A 27,131-nucleotide genomic window follows, 5' to 3' on the forward strand; every position below is an offset into this window, starting at 1 on the left:
AACGTGCGCGCGCATTTCCCCTCCCTCCCCTCCCTCCACACTTCGCGACCTTGCAGCTGCTCGCGAGCACATGCCTGAGCAGACGCGAGTACTCGTGCTCAAAACCGGCCAGTTGTTAAGCCCTGGTATAGTACTGCTCCCACCAGCCTGTGTCCGTGGCGCGCTGTCCTTTTCGAGCTCAATGACGGCGTTTGTAGAGACGACCATCGACCTAGTGAAGCAAACGTGTAGACTACTGGCCATTAAAATTGCAAGACCAAGAAGAAATGCAGATGATAAACGGGTATTCATTGGACAAATATATTATACTAGAACTGACATGTGATTACATTTTCACGCAATTTGGGTGCAGACATCCTGAGAAATCAGTACCCAGAACAACCACCTCTGGCCGTAATAACGGCCTTGATACGCCTGGGCATTGAGTCAAACAGAGCTTGGATGGCGTGTACAGGTACAGCTGTCCATGCAGCTTCAACACGATACCACAGTTAATCAAGAGTAGTGACTGGCGTATTGTGACGATCCAGTTGCTCGGCCACCATTGACCAGACGTTTTCAATTGGTGAGAGATCTGGAGAATGTGCTGCCCAGGGCAGTAGTCGAACATTTTCTGTATCCAGAAAGGCCCGTACAGGACCTGCAACATGCAGTCGTACATTATCCTGCTGAAATGTAGGGTTTCACAGGGACCAAATGAGGGGTGGAGACACGGGTCGTAACACATCTAAAATGTAACGTCCACTGTTCAAAGTGCGGTCAGTGCGAACAAGAGGTGACCGAGACGTGTAACCAATGGCACCCCATATCATCACGCCGGGTGATGCGCCAGTATGGCAATGACGAATACACGCTTCCAATGTGGCGTTCTCCGCGATGTCGCCAAACACGGATGCGACCATCATGATGCTGTAAACAGAACCTGGATTCATCCGAAAAAATGACGTTTTTGCCATTCGTGCACCTAGGTTCGTCGTTGAGTACACCATCGCAGGCTCTCCTGTGATGCAGCGTCAAAGGTAAGCGCAGCCATGGTCTCCCAGCCGATAGTCCAAGCTGCTGCAAACGTCGTCGAACTGTTGGTGCACATGGTTGTTGTCTTGCAAACGTCCCCATCTGTTGATTCACAGATTGAGACTTGGTTGCACGATCCGTTACAGCCATGTGGATAAGATGCCTGTCATCTCGACTGCTAGTGATACGAGACCATTGGGATCCAGCACGGCGTTCTGTAGTACGCTCCGGAACCCACCCATTCCATATTCTGCTAACAGTCATTGGATTTCGACCAACGCGAGCAGCAATGTCACGATACGATAAACCGCAATCGCGATAGGCTACAATCCGACCTTTATCAAAGTCGGAAACGTGATGGTACGCATTTCTCCTCCTTAGACGAGGCATCACAACAACGTTTCACCAGGCAACGCCGGTCAACTGCTGTTTGTCTATCAGAGATCGGTTGGAAACTTTCCTCATGTCAGCACGTTGTAGGTGTCGCCACCGGCGCAAACCTTGTGTGAATGCTCTGAAAAGGTAATCATTTGCATATCACAGCATCATCTTCTTGTCGGTTAAATTTCACATCTGTAGCATGTTATCTTCGTGGTGAAGCAATTTTAATGGCCGGTAGTGTAATTCATCCCAAGAGGCGACTCTTTTCCATTGCGGCAGTCGCATCCCGATGGTCCCATGCCTACTGAAATCGTAATTGTCGATGGCGTTGGGTCAATTTGTGAAGAGGCAGAGATGGTCTGCTGCGGAGCAGCATGTTCAACAATGAACAGAACACCTGTGCATGCACCAGCATTGTGCTCTTTCAGCAAGATGCCACAGATTACCATTATCCTGCTTTACAGAGGAGACAAGCCTCCGAACCCCACGTTCTGTGAAGAGTCGTGAACTTCCAACCATTTAGCGCATAATGGTAGTTTCACGGCGCTACCTCTTTCATTACGGCCTTGCTGCAGTGGATGTACCGGTTCCCATTAGATCACCGTAGTTAAGAACTGTTGGGCGTGGCCGGCACTTGGATGGGTGACCATCCCGCCGCCATGCTCTGTTGCCATTTTTCGGAGTCCACTCAGCCTCGTGATGCCAATTGAGGAGCTACTCGACCGAATAGTAGCGGCTTCGGTCAAGAATACCGTCATAATTTATTTATTGATTTATTTAACCTGGCAGGATTAGGGCCATCAGGCCCTCTCTTACATCTAACCAGGCATTCTAATTATTTTACATTCATATGTTTTAGTAGGCATGTTAAACTACATCTAGCACAAAAAGTGAAATAAACAATTACAAAGGCACACCTGGAAAAATACATACATATAGAGTTTATATTCGTAGATCATAAGTACCGTTATAATTAGACATTATTGAAGAGATAGATTTTAGATAGGAGTGCTAGCAGCAGGGAATATGACGGAGACTGATGGTGAAGGGATGAGAAGAATAGAGAGAAATGATGAAACATAATTAAGGAAATACAAAGGAAAAGAAGATTGCGTGGCTAATGGAGATAGATGAAGAGGAAGGCATCTCAGGAGCAAGACAGGAGACGCTAGCTTTGCTATTTGACAGGCGAGAGGATTGGCCTTGGACATTAATTTTGTGGAGAACGTTATGAGGATGATAGTAGGAAATGCTTCTTCTTAAAAGCGGCAGGAGATTGAATTTTGCGCAAGGTAAGGGGCAGTTTGTTCCAGAGGCGAACAGCGGCAACTGAGAAAGAGTTTGCAAAAGTTTTGTTTTGTGTGTGGGCACAGCGAGGATACCAAATAAGAGTGACCTCGTGTTTCGATTATGATGGCATGACAGGTTTTTAATCTCTGAAGCAAGGTACTGGGGTGCTTGCGCGACGAGGCGTCGGTGAAGTAGACATAGAGTGTGGTAGTCACGCAATTTGTCCGGTCGCAGCCACTCTAGCTCGGAGTATGAAGCACTAACACGATCATATCGGCGAATGTTGCAGGTGTAACGCACACAGGCATTCATGGTTAGTTCTAGCCGTCTTTTGTTTTCACGACCCATGCCTTGTTGAATTACATCACAATAGTGGAAAACGAGTGCTTGCTCGAGCTGGCGTTTCAAGTCCTGTGGAAATATGTTCCGAAACTTTTTGAGAGCATAGAGACAAGCAGACGTCTTTCGGCACACTGCGACTGTATTCTCCGCCCAGTTGAGATGCTCATCCAAAGTTACACCCAAGTTCTTGACTGTTTACTGATATGGTATTGGAGTACCGTCGAGCAAAATAGGAGGTAGCCGTTCGCGGAAATCTGAACTTATTAATTTCTAATGGGCTATTAAGATTACTTGCGTCTTTTTTGCATTTAGTTTAAGCCCCAGGTTTGTCGCCCATGTCACTACTGAAGACAGATCATCATTCATCTGAGCGATTGCAGTGGCATAACGACTGGGAGAGCGGTGTGCTGACCCCACGCATCCTCCTCTGAGGATGACACGGCGGTCGGATGGTCCCGGTAGGCCACTCGTGGCCTGAAGTCGGAGTGCTACCTCTTGCCGTATATGCTCGCGACAGTAGCACATGAACATTCCTCCACCTTCGCCGTTTACGAGATAGGCTCTGCGTAATAATAATCTGCCCTTTGTCAAAGTCACTTACCTCAGTGGATTTCCCCATTCGCAGCCCGTATCTTCGCTAAGGGTGATTCCCCGATCCGCGTCTGCTCCGCTTAGATACTCTTGTTATCGCGTCACGTGCCCGCAAGGTCGCGATGGGCAGTAGTCATAATGTTTTGGCTTATCAGTATATGTATAAAAATGGTTCAGATGGCTCTCAGCACTATGGGACTTAACATCTGAGGTCATCAGTCCCCTAGAACTTAGAACTACTTAAACCTAACTAACCTAAGGACATCACACACATCCATGGCCGATGCAGGATTCGAACCTGCGACCGTAGTGGTCTCGCGGTTCCAGACTGTAGCGCCTAGAACCGCACGGCCACTCCGACCGGCTAAAGTGTTACTTCTGTTTCAGAAGCAGCATCGGATGAAATAATAAAAGACATAATAAAAACCATGTGAAAGCAAAGAAGCCCAGGAGTAGACGGTATCCCCCAAAATTTTAGAAAACTTTCTTCTCAATCATCAAGGAACATTTCACGGAAGTAGCGAGAGAGGAACAACGCTGCGTACACTTATACTGTGGAATAATCTATCTTGTACCGAAAAAAAGAGTATAATGGATTTCAGTTCGATAACGTTATTACGTGCAGACCCAAAATCATTCCTCTTGGCATACCGACAACATTAAAACGAACTCTTCCACACGTCCTCGGGCCGGAACGGAAGTGAGTGCTGTGGTGTCACCGCCAGACACCACACTTGCTAGGTGGTAGCCTTTAAATCGGCCGCGGTCCGTTAGTATACCTCGGACCCGCGTGTCGCCACTATCAGTGATTGCAGGCCGAGCGCCGCCACACGGCAGGTCTAGTCTAGAGAGACTCCCTAGCACTCGCCCAGTTGTACAGCCGACTTTGCTAGCGATGGTTCACTGTCTACTTACGCTCTCATTTGCCGAGACGATAGTTTAGCATAGCCTTCAGCTACGTCATTTGCTACGACCTAACAAGGCGCCATATTCAGTTACTATGTATCCTGAACAGATAATATTGTGAATCATGTACCATCAAGAGCGACGTTCATCATTAATGGATTAAAGTTAAGTATCAAACTAATTACGTCCGCTTTCTGAATTCTCATTCCTTGTCATGTTCCAGACCTCACGTCAGTATAGTCCTTCCCTCCTCACGCCAGTCTGCGTGAGCTAAAACCCGTGCATTTCGGCCTCCAGTTGTAACACGGAGTTGGCTCTTCTGCCAACACAACAAGTGCACCCAGCAAAAGCTTCTTAGATGGAATTTGTTTCTTAACATAGATACAGCCTCCTTATGACAGCTTCAGGCAGAAACATGTGGGATACCAAACAAACAAAAAAATAAATACATAAAATAATGTAGCAGTGCTATTGCTGATGGAGTGATGCTCATGGTATGTGGTTTACTATTCCTGTGAATACATATCGCTAATACGAATATCGCATCGCCCTACACTAATAATAGACCGTTCCATCGCACGGTCAAGTAAAATTCCGCTTCAAAAATCATTTTGTTCGTAGCGAAATATGAACCTACGCTTTCCGTCGACAATAGGCGTCACATGAAAGATTTGCAGAGTAGTATTTCTGTGGACTGACACCAGTTACACATTGAAAAATTGAAATTAGAATTAGAAGGGGCGGTCTGTATATAATCTTCAATCTTCGATACAAGTGTTAGACTTCTGTACTTCTACTCACTGCACCTGGAATGGCTACGTAAAATCTACATCTACATCTACATGGATACTCTGCAAATCACATTTAAGTACCTGGCAGAAGGTTCATCGAACCACCTCCGCCGCGCAGAGTGGCCGCCCGGTTTGAGGCGCAATGTAACGGATTGCGCGGCCCCTCCCGCCGGAGGTTCGAGTCCTCTCTCGGGCATGCGTGTGTGTGTTGCTCTTAGCATAAGTTAAAGTAGCGTGTAAGTGTAGGCACCGATGACCTCAGCAGTTTGGCTCCTTAGGAATTCACACACATTTGAACATCTGAGCCACCTTCACAATTCTCTATTATTCCAATCTCGTATAGCGCGTGGAAAGAACGAACATCTATGTCTTTCCGTTCGAGCTCTGATTTCCCTTATTTTATCGTGGTGATCGATTCTCCCTATCTAGGTCAGTGTCAACAAAATATTTTCGCACTCGCAGGAGAAAGTTGGTGATTGGAATTTCGTGAGAAGATTCCGTCGCAACGAAAAACGCCTTTCTCTTAATGATGTCCAGCCCAAATCCTGTATCATTTCAGTGATACTCTCGCCCATATTTCGCGATAATGCAAAACGTGCTGCCCTTCTTTGAACTTTTTCGATGTACTCCGTCAGTCCTATCTGGTAATGATCCCACACCGCGCAGCAGTATTATAAAAGAGGACGGACAAGCGTAGTGTAGGCAGTCTCCTTAGTAGATCTGTTACATTCTCAAAGTGTCCTGCCAATAAAACGCAATCTTTAGTTAGTGTGGTGTCACCGCCGGACACCACACTCGCTAGGTGGTAGCCTTTAAATCGGCCGCGGTCCGTTAGTATACGTCGAACCCGCGTGTCGCCACTATCAGTGATTGCAGACCGAGCGCCGCCACACGGCAGGTCTAGTCTAGAGAGACTCCCTAGCACTAGCCCCAGTTGTACAGCCGACTTTGCTAGCGATGGTTCACTGTCTACATACGCTCTCATTTGCAGAGACGACAGTTTAGCATAGTCTTCAGCTACGTCATTTGTTACGACCTAGCAAGACGCCATATTCAGTTACTATGTATCCTGAACAGATAATATTGTGACTCATGAACCGTCAAGAGCGACGTTCATCATTAATGGATTAAAGTTAAGTATCAAACTAATTACGTCCGCTTTCTGAATTCTAATTCCTTGTCATGTTCCAGACCTCACGTCAGAATAGTTCTTCCCTCCTCACGCCAGCCTGCGTGAACTAAAACGCGTGCATTTCGGCCTCCACTCGTAACACGGTGTTGGCTATTGAGCAAACACAACAGTTCGCCTTCGCGACAACATTTTATATGTGTTCCTTCCAGTTTAAATTATTCGTAATTGTAATTCCTAGGAATTAATTGAATTTACGGCTGACTTCGGTTTATTGAGCCTCTTCTAGAAAAGTGTAGCTCATATGGAAAGGAGACCACGTAACAACACTTATACGACTTGACTACTGCTCGAGTGGTTGTAACCCGAACAAGGACAATTTAAAGAAACACATCGAAACAGTTGAAAGGTGTGCTGCTACATTTACTCTTTGGTAGTTTGGATCAACGTGTGAGCATTACGGAAACGCTCCATGAACTCAAATGGGAATCCCTGGAGGGAAGAATACGTAATTTTTGGGATACGCGACTAGGATAGTTTACAGATCTGGAAATTGACTCTCAGTAATGACATGTGTGAAGCGGTCCACAAGAGCACTAAAAGACATCCGCTAAATTTGGATTCACGATAAATTTCACAAATCTAAAGGCTGTAAATTCAGTTAAGTACTTAGGGAATGCAATTACGTATAACTTAAATTGGAACAATCACACAGATAACGTTGAGAGTAAAGCAAACCAATGACTACGATTTATTGGCAGCACACTTATAAAACGACAGTTCTACTTAAGAGACCGCCTGCACTACGCATGTCCGCCTTCTTCTGAATTACTGCTTTGCGATGTGGGATCCGTATCAGATAGGATTCACGGAGGACATCGAAAAGGTTCATAGAACAGCTCGTTTTGTACTATCGCGAAATAGGGGAGAGAGAGTGCCACGAGTATGGCACGCGAATTGCGGTGGAAACCATTAAAATAAAGGCTTTTTCCGCTGTGGCAGGATCTTCTCATGAAATTTCACTCAACTACTTTCTCCTAAGAGTGTGAAAATATTTTTTGGCACCCACCTACGTAGGGAGAATGATCACCATAATAGAACAAGAGAAATCAAAACTCACACGGAATGATTTAAGTGTTGGTTTTTCCCGCGCGCTGTTACAGAGCGAAACGGTTGAGAAAGAGATTAACTCTCTGCTATGCACTGTCATGGTCGAAACAGGGCCCCAGGAGTAAGACAACTTTCCATTAGAACTACTGACAGCAAGTTAAGCCATCTTATTACAAGTTTTCGCTGGCTAAAAGTCGGTGCAGTGACCAGCCTGAGAGTGGCAATTGTGTTTACGGGCGTATTTAAATTGGTCAGTATTCTGTCTAGCCTGAGCATCCCTGAGTGGGTGATTTATGGCCGCCTTACACGGGCCCGTCATATCTGTTATGTTCTAATAATATTCCAGGACACTTTTGTTAAAAAATTTTTAAATTCCTCCAAGTTTGTAAATTCCTTTTATTGCCATTAATCGTGTGTTTGCTGAGACCTGTTTAATCTTTTTAATGGCGGTGTTGGTAGCTTCACTACCTCGCCGTGCCTTATTAACAAAGTTCTGTATTTACTTTAGTAGCCTGTTACTAATGTTCTGTAATTTTTTTTACGTGTTGTATTGCTATAAATTACCTTGAAACTTCCTGGCACATTAAAACTGTGTGCCCGACCGAGACTCGAACTCGGGACCTTTGCCTTTCGCGGGCAAGTGCTCTACCAACTTAGCTACCCAAGCACGACTCACGCCCGGTACTCACAGCTTTACTTCTGCCAGTACCTCGTCTCCTACCTTCCAAACTTTACAGAAGCTCTCCTGCGAACCTTGCAGAACTAGCACTCCTGAAAGAAAGGATATTGCGGAGACATGGCTTAGCCACAGCCTGGGGGATGTTTCCAGAATGAGATTTTCACTCTGCAGCGGAGTGTGCGCTGATATGAAACTTCCTGGCAGATTAAAACTGTGTGCCCGACCGAGACTCGAACTCGGGACCTTTGCCTTTCGCGGGCAAGTGCTCTACCAAAAGGCAAAGGTCCCGAGTTCGAGTCTCGGTCGGGCACACAGTTTTAATCTGCCAGGAAGTTTCATATCAGCGCACACTCCGCTGCAGAGTGAAAATCTCATTCTGGATAAATTACCTTGATTGGCGTTAGCGGCGTGTTTTAAAAGGTAGTTTATTGCCGTACCTCTAGCTTCTGTGTTTTTTAAAAATTTTCTTGAACTGTTGTATTCCTATAAATTACTTGATTGCCGTTATCAGCGTGCTTTTAAAAGGTTGTTTATTGCCGTATTGCTAGCTTCTGTGTTTAAAAAAAATATATTTTTTTTAATTGTTGTATTGCTATAAATTACTTGATTGCCGTTAGCGGCGTGTTTGAAAGGCTGTTTATTGCCGTACTGCTAGTTTCTGTAAGATACGAATAAAACATTTGTGAAAATCTCAACTCGACAATAAACTACTAGAAATTTGGCCCCGTTTGCCAACTTGTGGTGTGGCTTGTAGTAACCGTATCCACCGTGTGTGTCAGTCGCATTGGTCACAGTACCCTAGACATGCACCAACTGTGATTTGTGGCTGTAGCATCCCAAATTGATGTTGTCCATATTGTGCAAATGCGGTCACCATGATGCCACCCCTCTGTCTGCGGTGAACCAAAATGCGACCATCGTTTTCAAACAAACACAACCAGGATTCGTGCGAAAACACTCTCTTATGCCATTCCTGTTCCCCTGTGGCATCGTTCCACACACCACTGCCGTCTAGCTTGTTTGTGATCATTCGTCAAGCGTAGGCAGAGAAGTGGACGACGCGCACGTAACCCATGCCATAATAAATATCAATGGACTATCACCCCTGATAGTGTTCGATGTGTTCCACTGTTGCACCAGAGCCAAGGGCCAAGGTGGATGCAGATCTGTTCTTCAATGCCATTCGAACTAGGTGTCGATCTTCTCGGGGGGGGGGGGGGGGGGTCTGGGTGGTGCGACCTGAGCCATCTCGTCACATTCTAAAACCATCCATAAACATTCTGCACAGACCTGTTCCACTGAGGAAAGATTTCGTCCCACACGAGCAGCGATTTCCAGGGTTGATGCATCACGTTGTCTCATGAAATAACATGCCCTGTTACAAATTCACTGATTTGATGACACGGTTCACACATACAGCTGTGAGGTATGATGCACATCTGCCCAGGTCACACTGATCCATTACCTTTGTTTTATAGTGACAACGACACATTTTACCAGTAGGTGTGATACGTGTTACAAACTGGATACAATGGGAAGGACCAGGCCCCTTTGCTTTTTTCTTTTATCGCTCGTTTATTACATCAGAGAAATACACATTTTAAGACAAAATTTAACTACATGAAATATTGCTCTCAGTAAAGGTCAACATAATCAGTGACAAAACTTAGTTGTCTTAAGGGTTTCTGCTGGCAACAGATTTTAAGGAGGCAATGGAAGGTTTATTAATTTAGCTCAAACGTGTAGCTAGTGATTGAATCACGACACAGACACTTAAACAATTTCGGTAACAAATAAATAGCGTGATTTTGTATTCACAGTAACCAACTAATCAAGAGCCTTGCCACTGAATAAGTAGTAGGCCATTTGGAACGCATTAGCAACATCCCGCAACTTGGGGAGTTATTACGAGGGCAGTTCAATAAGTAATGCAACACATTTTTTTTCTCGGCCAATTTTGGTTGAAAAAACCGGAAATTTCTTGTGGAATATTTTCAAACATTCCCGCTTCGTCTCGTATAGTTTCATTGACTTCCGACAGGTGGCAGCGCTGTACGGAGCTGTTAAAATGGCGTCTGTAACGGATGTGCGTTGCAAACAACGGGCAGTGATCGAGTTTCTTTTGGCGGAAAACTAGGGCATCTCAGATATTCATAGGCGCTTGCAGAATGTCTACAGTGATCTGGCAGTGGACAAAAGCACGGTGAGTCGTTGGGCAAAGCGTGTGTCATCATGGCCGCAAGGTCAAGCAAGACTGTCTGATCTCCCGCGTGCGGGCCGGCCGTGCGCAGCTGTGACTCCTGCAATGGCGGAGTGTGCGAACACACTCGTTCGAGATGATCGACGGATCACCATCAAACAACTCAGTGCTCAACTTGACATCTCTGTTGGTAGTGCTGTCACAATTGTTCACCAGTTGGGATATTCAAAGGTTTGTTCCCACTGGGTCCCTCGTTGTCTAACCGAACACCATAAAGAGCAAAGGAGAACCATCTGTGCGGAATTGCTTGCTCGTCATGTGGCTGAGGGTGACAATTTCTTGTCAAAGATTGTTACAGGCGATGAAACATGGGTTCATCACTTCGAACCTGAAACAAAACGGCAATCAATGGAGTGGCGCCACACCCACTCCCCTACCAAGAAAAAGTTTAAAGCTATACTCTCAGCCAGTAAAGTCATGGTTACAGTCTTCTGGGACGCTGAAGGGGTTATTCTGTTCGATGTCCTTCCCCATGGTCAAACGATCAACTCTGAAGTGTATTGTGCTACTCTTCAGAAATTGAAGAAACGACTTCAGCGTGTTCGTAGGCACAAAAATCTGAACGAACTTCTCCTTCTTCATGACAACGCAAGACCTCACACAAGTCTTCGCACCCGAGAGGAGCTCACAAAACTTCAGTGGACTGTTCTTCCTCATGCACCCTACAGCCCCGATCTCGCACCGTCGGATTTCCATATGTTTGGCCCAATGAAGGACGCAATCCGTGGGACGCACTACGCGGATGATGAAGAAGTTATTGATGCAGTACGACGTTGGCTCCGACATCGACCAGTGGAATGGTACCGTGCAGGCATACAGGCCCTCATTTCAAGGTGGCGTAAGGCCGTAGCATTGAATGGAGATTACGTTGAAAAATAGTGTTGTGTATCTAAAAGATTGGGGAATAACCTGGTGTATTTCAATGCTGAATAAAACAACCCCTGTTTCAGAAAAAAAAAATGTGTAGCATTACTTATTGAACTGCCCTCGTACCAACAGTCTTTAAATGTCTTGCTCCCCATTAAATAAACTTACAGTAATTAAATGAATAACAAATCAAACACACTACGCTCCACTCAAACTCTTCAGTGGAAGCCAAGCCAAAATGATTCCGTTAACTGACTAGCACTGAAGTCACACTAAAGCTCATCTCTGTGTTCCCAGACACACATGGGGGGAACTTATACAAGACAAGATTTTGAAGGGAGCACATCAGTAAAACCGGTAGTGGAGCTAACTCGTGCCACTGAAAATTAAGGTACTAGACCAGAGCACAAGGTGGTATACAATGAGGTTGTCTTAGTGCTACACTGCGCTCCAAAATATTCATTCAAATGGCCAATTCAAAATTAAGTACACATAAACCAGCATTAATTAACGAGGAGTGACACCAGGTCGCTCGAAGGGATGACAACACTTAATTGAAAAGACAAATGCCGGAAGCGGCAGTGACATCAAACACCTTCTCCGAGTTTTAACCAGGAGTCACTTCTCGCTATACAAGTAAACATTTAACCAAGCACAAGGAAGGAACCCCAAAGAGAAAATTCAAATAAAACCCCCAAAAGATTATAAAGGACAGGGAACCCCAAATATTTAATTTTAAAAGAATTAGCACTCCCCAAAGGCAGTGTAAACACGAAGGCCACACTTAAGAGGCCACCAAAATTGGTTACAAAAGGTCTTATACATTTGCTCATTTTCATTAAAGAAACACAAGGCTGCTTAACTTCTGCTGGACGTCCGTTATGGCTCGTGTAGAATACACCAGGCAGCAACCCAAGCTAGGCGGTCGCAAGGCACGGCGAGCAAAATCAGGAGAGCAAACAGGCAGGCAGCCAACACATATCCTCCATGCTGAACCGGCAGACCGCGTACAACCAACTCCACATATACGTGGTTGCTTCCACCTCGTACCTCGCGGCGTCTCAGCAGGTAGCCCGAGCAAACGTAAACTGCCACTCGTCCCGCGAATGCCGAAAACAACAAGCCAAGCAAAGATGAGATACATCGAAGGATCGATAATGGACATCCAGGAGACTGGCGCGCCAGTAACGAGCCCCACAGCTCAGGTGGTGTTACGCCTCGATATTGACGTTGACTTTGAACCCATGGGCCGACGTGGTTCAGCTGCTAATCATTCCTGCAGAACATACTAATGCACATGTCCTGTGGATATGAACTTCCTGTCTCTAGTTGTTCTGTTTTTTTTTCTGAACATGATTGTGTTACTGCTTCACTGAGCTGGTGATGCTGGCTGTCCTACATGCATTTTAATATACCTGGTAATACATACTGACTAAACAAGAGGTCTCAGACTGATGTGAAACTACTTGTAAAAAAATAGTTCCATCTAATAGCTAAGTTCTTTTATGAATGATGAAGTATATTCCCTTACAATTCATGTAAATGAATCTGAACCCACAGTATGCTTTAGCTCAGAACCAGATGCTTACTCGTAGGCATATTACGGTAGTTCATGCTTTCAGTGAAAGTAAAGAACATCAGTTCTGGGTATCTGTAATGCTCCCTCTCACTACAGAGTATGGAAAAACACAAGGGCATGGGAGGGGGGAGGGGGGACATTGATCCTTATTGGCCCAGGGGGGGGGGAGGGGCAGAGGGGGGTTTCCCGCTTTTTTAACATGCACAGGACATCTGTGGCAGTCTTGGCATTTGTACTTCCTGTAATGACTTGCCATCTCTCATTCCAGCCAGAGAGATTCATAGCTAGGAGGTGCTGTCTGTCTCATGACCAGTACTCTGAGTCATTCTTCAGCTGGTTTGACACCTGCACAGCAGTGCGCCCGCTCACCATGCTGAGTCGGCAGCACCCTCGCAATCGACACATTGTGTTGTCGACAGCATCTTCATTGTGGTGTGGCTTGGTGTTGGGCGTCGAGTTTCGGGAGTTCAGGCTGCGGTCTCCTCCACGTGTATTTAGAGGACAGTGCGCTTCTCTCCTATGAAGAGAAAAATTCTTTGCAGTCTAGATTTTTGTGGTTTTTTTTCCTTTAATGAGTTTCGATTCCCCCTGAAGGGGGCGGGCTGGCAGCAGCTTAGTACGCTGCTCTTCAGCTTACAGAATTTTTAAAACAGGAAGAAGGTAATAAATAATAAAAGCAGGCGATAAAAACGGTGACATAAATTGTAAAATGGCGGAAAACTGAGGAAGTTAAAACATAAAACAAAGGGTTAGTGATGTGGAAAATTGTGGAAGTTAAAACATAAACCAAAGGGTTGGTGATGCTAATAAAATACACAGGAAGCAGACAGGTAAAATAGTAGACCGACAATTAAAAAAACCTCGGCCACAGTCTGGTTTCTGTTCGCAAGAGATATAAAAATCACACCCAGTGACAGTATGATTTCTGTTCGCAACACTTCGGAAGAGACGCACAACACTTAAAACACTGCACTAAAAAGTTGGCACGAAGATGACACACCACAACCAAGGGCAGATGCTGGGGGACCTGGACAGACGAGGGGAAAAAAAGAGGGGGAAGGAGAGAAAAACGAAGTTGGGGGGGGGGGGAGCAGACGCGACAGGGAGTGGGGAAAGGCAGATGAGGGGAATACAAAAGGACTCGGGGGACAGAAGGGAGGCAGAGAGAGGGTAGGCAGGGAAAAAACAGGATGGAAGGAGAGGAGTGGGAGCCTGGGAAAAGGACAGAGGAAGGGAGATTCTTGTTGTATTGTTTGTGGTTATTTATGAGTCTGCTAGGGGCTCTCTTATAGTGATGTCACACACTAATAAAGCCAGTTACATACTTTCTTGCTGTGCTGCATAATTTGTTTTGTTAGCATATCACACTCTTCTATTTGTTTAATGGGGTATTTCGTTTAATTATATGAGGTTCATTCAAATGAAACCTGATCGCTACGTCTACCTCTGCCTTACACGTAAGGTGGCACCATGTAATTGCAGGTACAGTGGCGCCTTCTATTGGCAGAGAGACTGAAGCGTGCGCACCGTTTGATGTTACATAGCACCAGTGTGGTTTCACGCCGTAGAGAAGGAGCTCACACAAGTTATCGTCCGCTACAGAACATGCAGGAGAGTAAGCAGGGACAATGAGGAGTTATTCGATTTTTGGCGTCGGGGGAAGTTGGAGGCCATGAAATGTATAAGCGGATGAAGGCTGTGTACGGTGAGTACAGTCTGAGTCGTTCTAGTGTTGTGGAATGGCGCAAACGATTCCTTGAGGGGCGCGACTCGCTGGAAGACGATGCTCGTCCTGGGCAGGCTCATCCACAGTAAATCCCGAACTTTCACCATGTGACTTCCATGTGTTTGGACCTCTAGAACAAACTATTCGCGGAAATCGATTCGCAATGGACGACGAAGTGTGTGACTGGGTCCAGGTCTGGATCCGACAGCCGCCTACTAGCTTCCTCAAGGATAGAATAGACCAGCTAGAGTTGCAATGGGATAAATATGCCAACAGTTTTTGCGACTATTTTTGAGTATGTGCACTGTGTATAAACACATTTTTGAGTTAGTAAAATAGTTACCGTTACTTTACACTAATGACCGGGTTTCATTTGAATGCCCCTTATATGCTGTGCTAGTTATTCAGTCATGTATTCAAATACCGGGCGATCAAAAAGTCAGCATAAATTTGAAAACTTAATAAATCACGGAATAACGTAGGTAGAGAGGTACAAATTGACACACATGCTTGGAATGACATGGGGTTTTATTAGCACCAAAAAATACAAACGTTCAAAAATGTCCGACAGATGGCGCTTCATCTGATCAGACTAGCAATAATTAGCATAACAAAGTAAGACAAAGCAAAGATGATGTTCTTTACAGGAAATGCTCAATATGTCCACCATCATTCCTCAACTGTAGTCGAGGAATAATGTTGTGAACAGCACTGTAAAGCATGTCCGGAGTTATGGTGAGGCATTGGCATCAGATGTTGTCGTTCAGCATCCCTAGAGATGTCGGTCGATCACGATACACTTGCGACATCAGGTAACCCTAAAGCTTAGCACACGATCATCACCAAACGACGCGCGGAAGAGATCTTTCACGCGTCTAGCAATATGGGTTTTTTTTTTTTTGTTCTAATAGAACACCATGTCATTCCAAGCATGTGTGTCAATGTTTACCTCTCTATCTACATTAACCCATGGTTTATTAAGTTTTCAAATTTATACTGACTTTTTGATCACCCGGTATATCTTAGAATGGATATATCATATTTGGGGAAAATTGCACCTGCTGCAGAATACACTGTGGCATCATTTTAGTATAATGAGTCAATCAAATACTGTAATGTCCAAGGGTCCTGCCTCCTCCCGCCCTCTTTTTCTCCCTCTCTCTCTCTCTCGCTCTCCCCCCCTCTCTCTCTCTCTCTCACACACACACACACTCACACTCACACACACACACACACACACACACACACACACACACACACACACACACACACGCTTTCTAGTGAGATGTAGCTGTATAAAACGATCTGCAGGAGGTATTATTATTATTATTTAAATCATCACATATTTATAGTCATTCTGAAAAATTACATTCCTTTCATTGTAAATAATAGCTTTCAGCTATCAGTCGTCCTTTTCAAATTTTATTGGCAGATCTATATTTCAGCTAGAAACTAACCATTCTCAATGCAGTATCATTCTTGATCAATGCATGTAATGCCTGCTGGTTGGGCTTCATCCACAGTTCATTGAATACTACAACTTTTTAAATTTTATCGGCAGTTCTAGATTCCAGCTAGAAACTAACCATTCTCAATGCACTATCATTCTTGATCAATGCACGTAATGTACTACTACTGTAGTATTCAATGAACTGTGGATGAAGCCCGACCAGCAGGCATTACATGCATTGATAAAAAATGATAGTGCATTGAGAATGGTTAGTTTCTACCTGAAATCTACATCTGCCGATAAAATTTAAAAAGGACGACTGATAACTGAAATATACAAGTCAATATAACAGTCGCTGAGTGCAACAGCCTTCTGAATGTAAGGTAACCTGATTCCTTTCGTTGTTGAAGAAGGTCCATTTCACTCACTGGCCACGTATGGAAAATCTTGCAATCTTGCATGTCGCATTCATGCCACCATTGCTCCAACATTTTCACATTTAACACTTCAATCACTGCTTCACGCCTGTTGACATGCAGTTTCGATCGGAGTGTGATAAGTGAGGGCCAATATTTGCCCTCAATATTACAACACATCGGTCCAGCCAAACTTCCTCCAACCCCTTCACATAGATGTGCTATTCTGGTGTAGTAACTGCATGTATACCATTCATCACTGCCTCATACAGCTGAGCCCAGCTTTGATGGTGCTGGTTTTTCATCAACCACTCTACAATGGTTGCACCCAGCACATAGTAGAGTATCATCCAGTGCAGACTGAAATTGTGGTGTCACCGCTAGACACCACACTTGCTAGGTGGTAACTTAAATCGGCCGCGGTCCTGTAGTACATGTCGGACCCGCGTGTCGCCACTGTGTACTCGCAATCCTAGCGCCACCACATGGCAGGTCACAAGACACGGACATGACCTCGCCCCAGTTGTACGGACGACATAGCTTGCGACAAGACGTATCACGTCTTCCTCTCATTTGCCGAGAGACAGATTAAATAGCCTTCAGCTAGTCCATCGCTACTACCTAGCAAGGCGCCATGTGTATCATTGCTAATTGCTTACTACTATGCAAGAGATGTATTTCAACAAGAAGAACATCATTAAAAGTTAAGTAGATGACAATCTCTCTTCTTTTCTTTATAGTTTTCATCCAGTCTCCTGTTTCAGAATTTACGCCCGTCTGCGTTAGTTTCGCGTGCACCCAGCCACTCATTGTGTCGAGACCTTAGGGAATCGACACAACAGAAATCACCACATGCAACCGTGCTACTTCAAGGACAACCCACCATCTGAAATGAAACTTCCTTCGTAATAAATCAGTTGTCTTTGTTGCAGAATCTTTTGGGATCAAAGAAGACATCGGCCATGCTTCTGGAATAACACAGCAATGAACAATCTCATGCAATATCATACTCTATTCCTCGGTCTGAGAGAGTTGTTTTCCCTCCTACCTTGAGTAAGATGAGGCAACGGCCTTGCCGCAGTGGATACACCGGTTCCCGTAAGATCACCGAAGTTAAGCGCTGTCGGGCGTGGCCAGCACTTGGATGGGTGACTATCTAGGCCGCCATGCACTGTTGCCATTTTTCGGGGTGCACTCAGCCTCATGATACCAATTGAGGAGCTACTCGACCGAATAGTAGCGGCTCCGGTCAAAGAAAACCATCGTAACGACCAGGAGAGCGGTGTGTTGGCCACAAACCCCTCCGATCCGCATCCTCATCTGAGGATGACACGGCGGTCGGATGGTTCCGGTGGGCCACATGTGGCCTGATGATAGAGTGCTTTTTTTGAGTAAGATGCCTTCCTCTTGCACACTCAACTGGGAACAGACACTTCCATATGCATCCAAAACGATTTTCTCCTGATCTCTGCTGCTGCTATTGGCAGTTAGAACGTGAATGACGATGCCCATACAACTGGATTTATATTATGAAGGGGGGAGGGCGGGGGCAAAGGAAACTTAATAGCTAGTTGCCCAGTGGGGCGTGACCTCATCCTAGAGCCCTATCTTGGCTTGTATTTGTACACTACATGGCTGACCATAAATTTTGCCTTGTATTGAACCTGTGGCTGGTAACCCTCGCTTTCCTAGCGTTTTTAGTACACGCACTTTCCCAAGAGGCTTGACCTCGTTGTCTGTACTCTTAATGGTACAGCTTATGCGTGACCTTCAATTTCCTGTCAATTTTAGGTCATACAATTGGCAGTGTACCAGGTAACAACGTTATTATGTCACCGGATGTGACGCGCTATCTAATGTTTATCTTTGCTTGTATTGGTACTGCTACGCTATTGACAGGTCTTACAAGGGAACCTCCCCATCGCACCCCCCTCAGATTTAGTTATAAGTTGGCACAGTGGATAGGCCTTGAAAAACTGAACACAGATCAATCGAGAAAACAGGAAGAAGTTGTGTAACTATGAAAAAAATAAGCAAAATATACAAACTGAGTAGTCCATGCGCAAGATAGATGACATCAAGGAGAGTCAGGACTCAGGAGCGCCGTGGTCCCGTGGTTAGCGTGAGCAGCTTCGGAACGAGAGGTCCTTAGTTCAAGTAATACCTCGAGTGAAAAGTTTAATTTTTTATTTTCAGACAATTATTATCTGTCCGTCCGTCCGTCCGATGGGAGGTAACTGCGTCATAGTATGGGGACGCTACACCTAAACAAACTGCGAAACAAATCATATGTTTTACAGAGCACAGGGAAAACTGTGCGACTGTGAAACTGTTGCATTCATTTGTAGCAGTTTATGTGACAAACTCTTATGTTTTCATCACTTTTTTGGGAGTGATTATCACATCCACAAGAAAACCTAAATCGGATAAGGTAGAAGAATCTTTTTACCCATTCGCCAAGTGCACAAGTCCTGTCATGTGACGCACATGCCGTCACCAGTTTCGTATAGAATATATCAGACGTGTTTTCCTGTGGAGGAATCGGTTGACCTATGACCTTGCGATCAAATGTTTTCGGTTCCCATTGGAGAGGCACGTCCTTTCGTCTACTAATCGCATGGTTTTGCGGTGCGGTCGCAAAACACAGACACTAAACTTATTACAGTGAACAGAAACGTCAATGAACGAACGGACAGATCATAACTTTGCGAAAATAAGGAAAGTAAACTGTTCACTTTTTTTGTGAATCTCATTTTGTTCTACATTGTACGTTGACTATGTTCGTGGCGGACGTCCTATGATACTTGCTCTAGTTGTTCATTGATCCGTGCACTCAGTTTTTTTATTACAGAGGGTAGGTAAACCCTCTGACCGAACACGCTGAGCTACTGTGCCGGTGTTCACTCGAGGTAAGACTTGAACCAAGGACCTCTCGTTCAGCAGCTGCTCACGCTAACCACGGGACCACGGCGGTCATGAGCTCACACTCTCCTTGATGTTGCCTATTTTACCCGTGGACTACTCAGTTTGTATATTTTGCTTATTTTTTTCGTAGTTCCACACAACTTCTTCCTGTTTTCTCGATTGATCTGCGTTCAGTTTTTCAAAGCCTATCCACTGTGCCAACTTATAATTAAATCTGAGGGGGGTGCGATGGGGAGGTTCCCTTGTCAGAGGTAGCTAAAGACATCTGGATTCGTCAGGTGCAGACTTAACATTCACGATGGTGCCAATATCGAATTATTGTGTGAGTCTCCACCTTATCAATGGCCCATGCACAGTACTATAGAGTGGGGATTTCAGTGCGTTCCAGGACTGAAGACATGTACCAGCTCTCTCTTTGTCTCTTTCTGTCTCTTTCCGTCTCTCTTTGTCTTTTTCTCCTATCTCTCTTTTTTCTGTCTCTTTTTCAACTGTACTATTTCTCTTTGTCTTTTTTTCACCTCTCTTTGTCTTCTATTTCTGTGTCTCTGTCTTCTTTTTACATCCGTCTTTGTCATTTTTTCTGTCTCTCTCTGCCTCATTCAGTCATTCGATGACAGAAGTCCATTTCTTCCAGAAACCTTCTGGACACGTGCTACACAATGGCCCACCAGGCGGAAGAGTTGTCAGAGTCGCTCACGTGTCTCTACCTTCCGGATACCCACTACACAATGGAGCGACAGATGAAAGAGCTGTCGGAGATGCTTACGTGCCAGGTGTGTTGGGAAACACTGACGCGCCCTATTTACAGATGCAAGTTCGAGCACCTGATGTGCCAAGAGTGCTTCCCGACGCTCAGGAAGTGTCCCTCGTGCCGAGAACAGCTGGAGCCCAACCTGCGCTCTCTTTCCATGGAGCGGGTGGCGGACATCGTGCGCATTCCGTGCAAGTACAGTGAGGTGGGCTGCTCGGAACTGCTCCAGCCCAAGTCCAAGCGGTGCCACGAGGAGAGGTGCGCCTTCAGGCCAGATGCGAGCGTCGTCCAGTGCCCGCTGGTGTACTCGTGCTGCTGGGCGGGCAGTCGGGCAGCTGTGGAGGAGCACGTGCGCCAGGACCACCGAGGCGAGCTGGTCGCGGCGCCAGATGGTGCCTTCAGAACCGTCGCTCCGTTCGTGACCCTGCTGGAGTTCGACTCGGCCCTCTTCGTGCTGCGGGCAGAGTCCATCACGGTGGAAGACTTCACATCGCATTACGTGCACGTGGGCCACGTAGCACAAGGCTCGCGTGCGGCGGAAGCTCGCTACCTCTTCGAGGTGCGACAGCACCCGGATGGGGAGTTCTACAAAGGACACGTGACCGACTACAGGCAGTCGCTGCAGGAACTGGGGGCCAACGGTGGCTGCCTCTCATTTGTCACTCAGTTCGATCAGCCCGATGACGTCTCTTACACTGGCACGATCAAAAAACTACCCTTCAAGGTTGTAATCGAATGACATGTGTATGTAGTCACTTTATATAAGAATATACAGCCTACAGTTGCAGGTTAACTTTATCGTTTACCTAGGTGTCAACGTTAGTAATAACGTCTTCTTCAGAACATAAAATATTATTTAAATGTTTGCCTAAAACAAGCCATGTCCTAAGTCAACTTTATAAACCTAATGCATAACAATAAGGTTTTGTCACTTCTATTAAACAAGCTGTAGCAAATTCACTTCAAGCACGTTGTATGGGCCTCGTCGTGTCATTAGAAGTCTCTAATGACACGACGAGGCCCATACAACGGGCTTAAAGTGAATTTGCTACAGCTTGTTTAATGTTGTTGTTGTTGTAGTCTTCAGTCCTCAGACTGGTTTGATGCAGCTCTCCATGCTACTCTATCCTGTGCAAGCTTCTTCATCTCCCAGTACCTACTGCAGCCTACATCCTTCTGAATCTGCTTACTGTATTCATCTCTTGGTCTCCTTCTACGATTTTTACCCTCCACGCTGCCCTCCAATGCTAAATTTGTGATTCCCTGATGCCTCAGAACGTGTCCTACCAACCGATCCCTTCTTCTAGTCAAGTTGTACCATAAACTCCTCTTCTCCCCAATTCTATTCAGTGCCTCCGCATTAGTTATGTGATCTACCCATCGAATCTTCAGCATTCTTGTGTAGCACCACATTTCGAAAGCTTCTATTCTCTTCTTGTCCAAACTATTTATCGTCCACGTTTCACTTCCATACATGGCTACACTCCATACAAATACTTTCAGAAATGACTTCCTGACACTTAAATCAATACTCGATGTTAACAAATTTTTCTTCTTCAGAAACGCTTTCCTTGCCATTGCCAGTCTACATTTTATATCCTCTCTACTTCGACCATCATCAGTTATTTTGCTCCCCAAAATTGCAAAATTCCTTTACTACTTCAAGTGTCTCATTTCCTAATCTAATTCCCGCAGCATTACCCGACTTAATTCGACTACATTGTTTAATAGAAGTGACAGAACCTTATGGTTATGCATCAAGTTTATAAAGTTGACTTAGGACATGTCTTGTTTTAGGCAAACATTTAAATAATATTTTATGTTCTGAAGAAGACGTTATTACTAACGTCGAAACCTAAGTAAACGATAAAGTTAACCTGCAACTGTAGGCTGTATATTCTTATATAAACAATATCAGTTGCTGTCGCTGCATAAAAATGTTAAAAATATGCAGTCACTTGTTCGCCCTCCAGGTTTCTTTTTTCTCAACCCAAATCAGTCTTTTACACTTAGAATTCTCTACATTGACCTTTTTCTGTAACATACTTACTTTCAAAATAAAAAAGAAGTTAAGCTTCAAAATAAAAAAGAAATTAAGTCGCCGCTGCTTATTACTCATTCACACTTTAAGAAACAGCGTAATGCTTCATGCCACCAGAGTCTTAGGACCAGAATAAAGATAAAAACCAATTTACTCTTTAATGCTGGTGAAAGCAGCCTTCACGCGGTGCAAAATCGCTGTGATGAGCGATATCTACCGTACATGCAAATGTTAAAAAAAAAACGTATGTATGACACGGTGCTACACACGGTGAATTAAAACACATATTCCCCATCTTTCTTTTGGGTCCAGACTGTGCACCTACGCATGCAGGGTGGTCCATTGATCGTGACCAGGCCAAATATCTCACGAAATAAGCGTCGAACGAAAAAACTACAAAGAACGAAACTTATCTATCTTGAAGGGGGAAACCAGATGGCGCTATGGTTGGCCCGCTAGATGGCGCTGCCATAGGTCAAACGGAAATCAACTGCGTTTTTTAAAAATAGGAACCCCCATTTTTTATTACATATTCGTGTAGTACGTAAAGAAATATGAATGTTTTAGTTGGACCACTTTTTTCGCTTTGTGATAGATGGCGCTGTAATAGTCACAAACCTATGGCTCACAATTTTAGACGAACAGTTGGTAACAGGTAGGTTTTTTTAAATTAAAATACAGAACCTAGATACGTTGGAACATTTCATTCCGGTTGTTCCAATGTGATACATGTACCTTTATGAACTTCTCATTTCTGAGAACGCATGCTGTTACAGCGTGATTACCTGTAAATACCACATTAATGCAATAAATGCTCAAAATGATGTCCGTCAACCTCAATCCATTTGGCAATACGTGTAACGACATTCCTCTCAACAGCGAGTAGTTCGTCTTCCGTAATGTTCGCACATGCATTGACAATGCGCTGACGCATGTTGTCAGGCGTTGTCGGTCGACCACGATAGCAGATATCCTTCAACTTTCCCCACAGAAAGAAATCCGGGGACGTCAGATGCGGTGAACGTGCGGGTAATGGTATGGTGCTTGGACGACCAATCGACCTGTCATGAAATATGCTAAACAATACCGCTTCAACTGCACACGAGATATGTCCCGGACATCCATCATGTTGGAAGTACGTCGCCATTCTGTCATACAGTGAAACATCTTGTAGTAATATCTGTGGAACATTACGTAGGAAATCTGCATACTTTGCAGCATTTAGATTGCCATCGATAAAATGGGGGCCAATAATCCTTCCTCCCATAATGCCGCACCATACATTAACCAGCCAAGGTCGCTGATGTTCCACTTGTCGCAGCCATCGTGGATTTTCCGTTGCCCAATAGTGCATATTATGCCGGTTTACGTTACCGCTGTTGGTGAATGACGCTTCGTCGCTAAATAGAACGCGTGCACAAAATCTGTCATCGTCCCGTAATTTCTCTTGTGCCCAGTGGCAGAATTGTACACGACGTTCAAAGTCGTCGCCATGCAGTTCTTGATGCATAGAAATATGGTACGGGCGCAATCGATTTTGATGTAGCATTCTCAACACCGACGTTTCTGAGACTCCCGATTCTCGCGCAGTTTGTCAGCTACTGATGTGCGGATTAGCCGCGACAGCAGCTAAAACACCTACTTGGGCATCATCATTTGTTGCAGGTTGTGGTTGACGTTTCACATGTGGCTGAACACTTCCTGTTGCCTTAAATAACGCAACTATCCGGCGAACGGTCCGGACACTTGGATGATGTCGTCCAGGATACCGAGCAGCATACATAGCACACACCCGTTGGGTATTTTGATCACAATAGCCATACATCAACACGATATCGACCTTTTCCGCAATTGGTAAACGGTCCATTTTAACACGGGTAATGTATCATCAACCAAATACAGTCCGCACTGGTGGAGTGCTACGTGATACCACGTATTTATACGTTTGTGACTATTACAGCGCCATCTGCCACAAAGCGAACTAAAACATTCATATTTCTTTACGTACTACATGAATATGTAATAAAACATGGGGGTTCCTATTAAAAAAAAAACGCAGTTGATATCCGTTTGACCTATGGCAGCGCCATCTAGCGGGCCAACCATAGCGCCATCTGGTTTCCCCCTTCAAGCTAGACAAGTTTCGTTCTTTGTAGTTTTTTCGTTTGATGCTTATTTCGTGAGATATTTGGCACACTATCAATGGACCACCCTGTATATTGGTTGCTCGTAGTTTCGACTTACAGATCATTGCACATTTTTACACTCAGGAGATACATACAGTTTTATGTGGGAGACGAGTATAGTTTGAAAAGCAACATACAGCTTTGCCTGGCAAAAAATGGATGTATATTGTATAGGTGGTGTTCGTGCCTGTGAAGTATTTACGAAACGTCAGCAATGGCTTGTGATGGATTTTGCGCTACTTGACGTCATCGGTTTAATGTAGCTGTGTAAGCTGTCCCAAATAACTTAAGATACCTGATAATAATGTGAAAACAGAAGCCGATGACATTAAAGTATCTATTAACAGATATTTAGAATGGAATATTGACGTTCTTAAAATAAAGGAATGCATTTACATATGTGACAAGTGGTTTTAATTGGCATTGTTATATAGAGTATGTTTCACAACTCATGCTGCACACTTCTGTTGTAAACGGAACAAAGTAGATCAATTTTTACATAGGTACCCATGTGCGGAACGCTACAGAGCGTCAAAGTTACAGGCGCCTGGGCCTATAAATGAGTGTAGAAACAGAATGATGTTACAAACTTTCAACGACGATCGAGGGGGATAAAGGAATCAATTTGAGGCCAGAGTTCCTGTGCTGGAAACGAACGAGTCGAAAGTTGTAAGCAAAAATCGATCTTATATCTCCGACAGAAGAATACCTGTAAAGGTACAGTTGTTGCTAAGATTGCAGGTTAGGCAACTTTCAGAGGTGGTAGTATGGATCAAAACAAGAAAAAAAATTGTTAAACAAGGCTCTAAAATGCATACCTTAAGAGGTATAAGCACTTATTCAATAGAGGAGATGTGTTTCACTATACTGGAGATGAACAAATACCCATAACTCCTCACTTTTGCATTTTAGAGCCATACTTAATAGACATTTTTTCTTGCCTTGGTCCATGCTACAACTGTAAGTAGGCTGTTTAGATTTCTTATTGGTAACGCCACGCAGCGCTCTGTATGAAAATCACTGGCTGTGCTGTGTGCAGTCTGTGGCTTGTTTGCATTGTTGTCTGCCATTGTAGTGTTGGGCAGCTGGCTGTTAACAGCGCGTAGCGTTGCGCAGTTGGAGGTGAGCCGCCAGCAGTGGTGGATGTGGGGAAGTGAGATGGCGGATTTTTGAGAATGAATAATCTGGAGGTGTGTCCATCAGAAACAGTAGATTTGTAAGAATGGATGTCATGAACTGCTATATATATTATGACTATTAAGGTAAATACATTTCTTGTTCTCTATTAAAATCTTTCATTTGCTATGCCTATTAGTAGTTAGTGTCTTCCGTAGTTTGAATCTTTTATTTAGCTGGCAGTAGTGGCGCTCGCTGTTTTGCAGTAGTTCGAGTAACGAAGATTTTTGTGAGGTAAGTGATTTGTGAAACGTATAGGTTAATGTTAGTCAGGGCCATTCTTTTGTAGGGATTACTGAAAGTCAGATTGCGTTGCGCCAAAAATATTGTGTGTCAGTTTAAGCATAGTCGTGTACAATTTTTCAAAGGAGACGTTTGATATGTCGACCCTTAGCCGAGGATACCTCACTGGAATCTTCTGATTTTTTTCTTGTAGTTTGTGTAATTAGTGTAGCTATTGTTTATTGCTAGCGCGTAATTATAGAGAGAATTTCCTTTGTAGTTGTTGTTTTTCATTGTTGTACAGTAAAACACTTGTGGCTTGCATGTAGATTTGCACCAAGTATTTCGCAGCTGCGCTTGCAATTAACCAGATATTATTTTCAGTGCTATGTGAATATGTTTCCTTATTTTGCTCTTCAAATTGTGCTTTTCTCTGTTGTCGTGTGAAATATTGTGACAATAATGGCGTGTGAAAAACGTAATACTAGGCTCCAAAGTAAACTGAGAAATGACAGTGAAGACGAAAGCAGTGTGTTAGCGACACCATGTAATGAATTAACTAATGTTCAAACTAGTAATTTGGTAATTGTGCATAGGGAAATGGAGCGGGCGGCAAATAATGGTGTAGACAGTGAAACAAGTAGTGAACAGGGAAGCTTTATCGATCGATCGGTCGGTCGGCAACAGCTCGCCTCAGGAATCCGAAATGACAAAACACAATATTGCAAATACTGTAGACTCAGGTTTTGGGTCCTCACCGTTTTCTCAAATAAGTCAAGACACATTTTCTGCTCGTCAAAATGTAAATGTTGCCGGTGCAAATGCACTGCCGAAAAGCATAGAGGAACAGATTCCAGTCACTAAAACATTATTATTGCAATTAATGCAGCAAATGAAACAAAATCAGAGACAAACACAGCAACAGTTAGACACAATGGAACAAAATCTTCAAAAGTTAGACACAATGGAACAAAATCTTCAAAAGTTAGACACAATGGAACAACACCAGAGACAAACACAGCAACAGTTAGACACAATGGAACAAAATCAGAGACAAACACAGCAAAAGCTTCAAAAGTTAGACACCACACTTGAACAAACACGTGAAGATTTAACTACTGAGTTACATAACATTGAATCGGAATGTCAAAAAGTCTGTAATGACGTAAAAACACAAATTTGTGAGCATTTTCAACCTTTTTTTCGCGGCATGAATATGCATTACAGAATCACGAAGCAGCCATAAAAGAACTGCAAACTATTGTTCATGAAAATCATGAGACCTTGAAAGCTAAAATT

At 44.3% G+C, this 27,131-nt stretch overlaps 1 protein-coding gene and 1 pseudogene across 1 annotated transcript in view; both read left to right on the top strand.

Annotated features, from left to right (window-relative positions):
• The window catches only part of LOC126210251 (uncharacterized), a 67,194-nt gene extending 46,205 nt beyond the window's left edge, over nucleotides 1–20,989 (top strand). Inside the window, exon 2 of the mRNA XM_049939442.1 lies at nucleotides 20,091–20,989. Coding sequence (XP_049795399.1) covers nucleotides 20,116–20,946 — 831 coding nt within the window. The 5' untranslated portion in view covers nucleotides 20,091–20,115 and the 3' untranslated portion in view covers nucleotides 20,947–20,989. The remainder of the gene's footprint in view (nucleotides 1–20,090) is intronic.
• LOC126210808 (5S ribosomal RNA) lies at nucleotides 17,594–17,711 on the top strand (annotated as a pseudogene).
• Nucleotides 20,990–27,131: the final 6,142 nt, after the last annotated feature.

The sequence above is a fragment of the Schistocerca nitens genome, chromosome 10 (assembly GCF_023898315.1).
Source record: "Schistocerca nitens isolate TAMUIC-IGC-003100 chromosome 10, iqSchNite1.1, whole genome shotgun sequence".
Classification (NCBI taxonomy): domain Eukaryota; kingdom Metazoa; phylum Arthropoda; class Insecta; order Orthoptera; family Acrididae; genus Schistocerca; species Schistocerca nitens.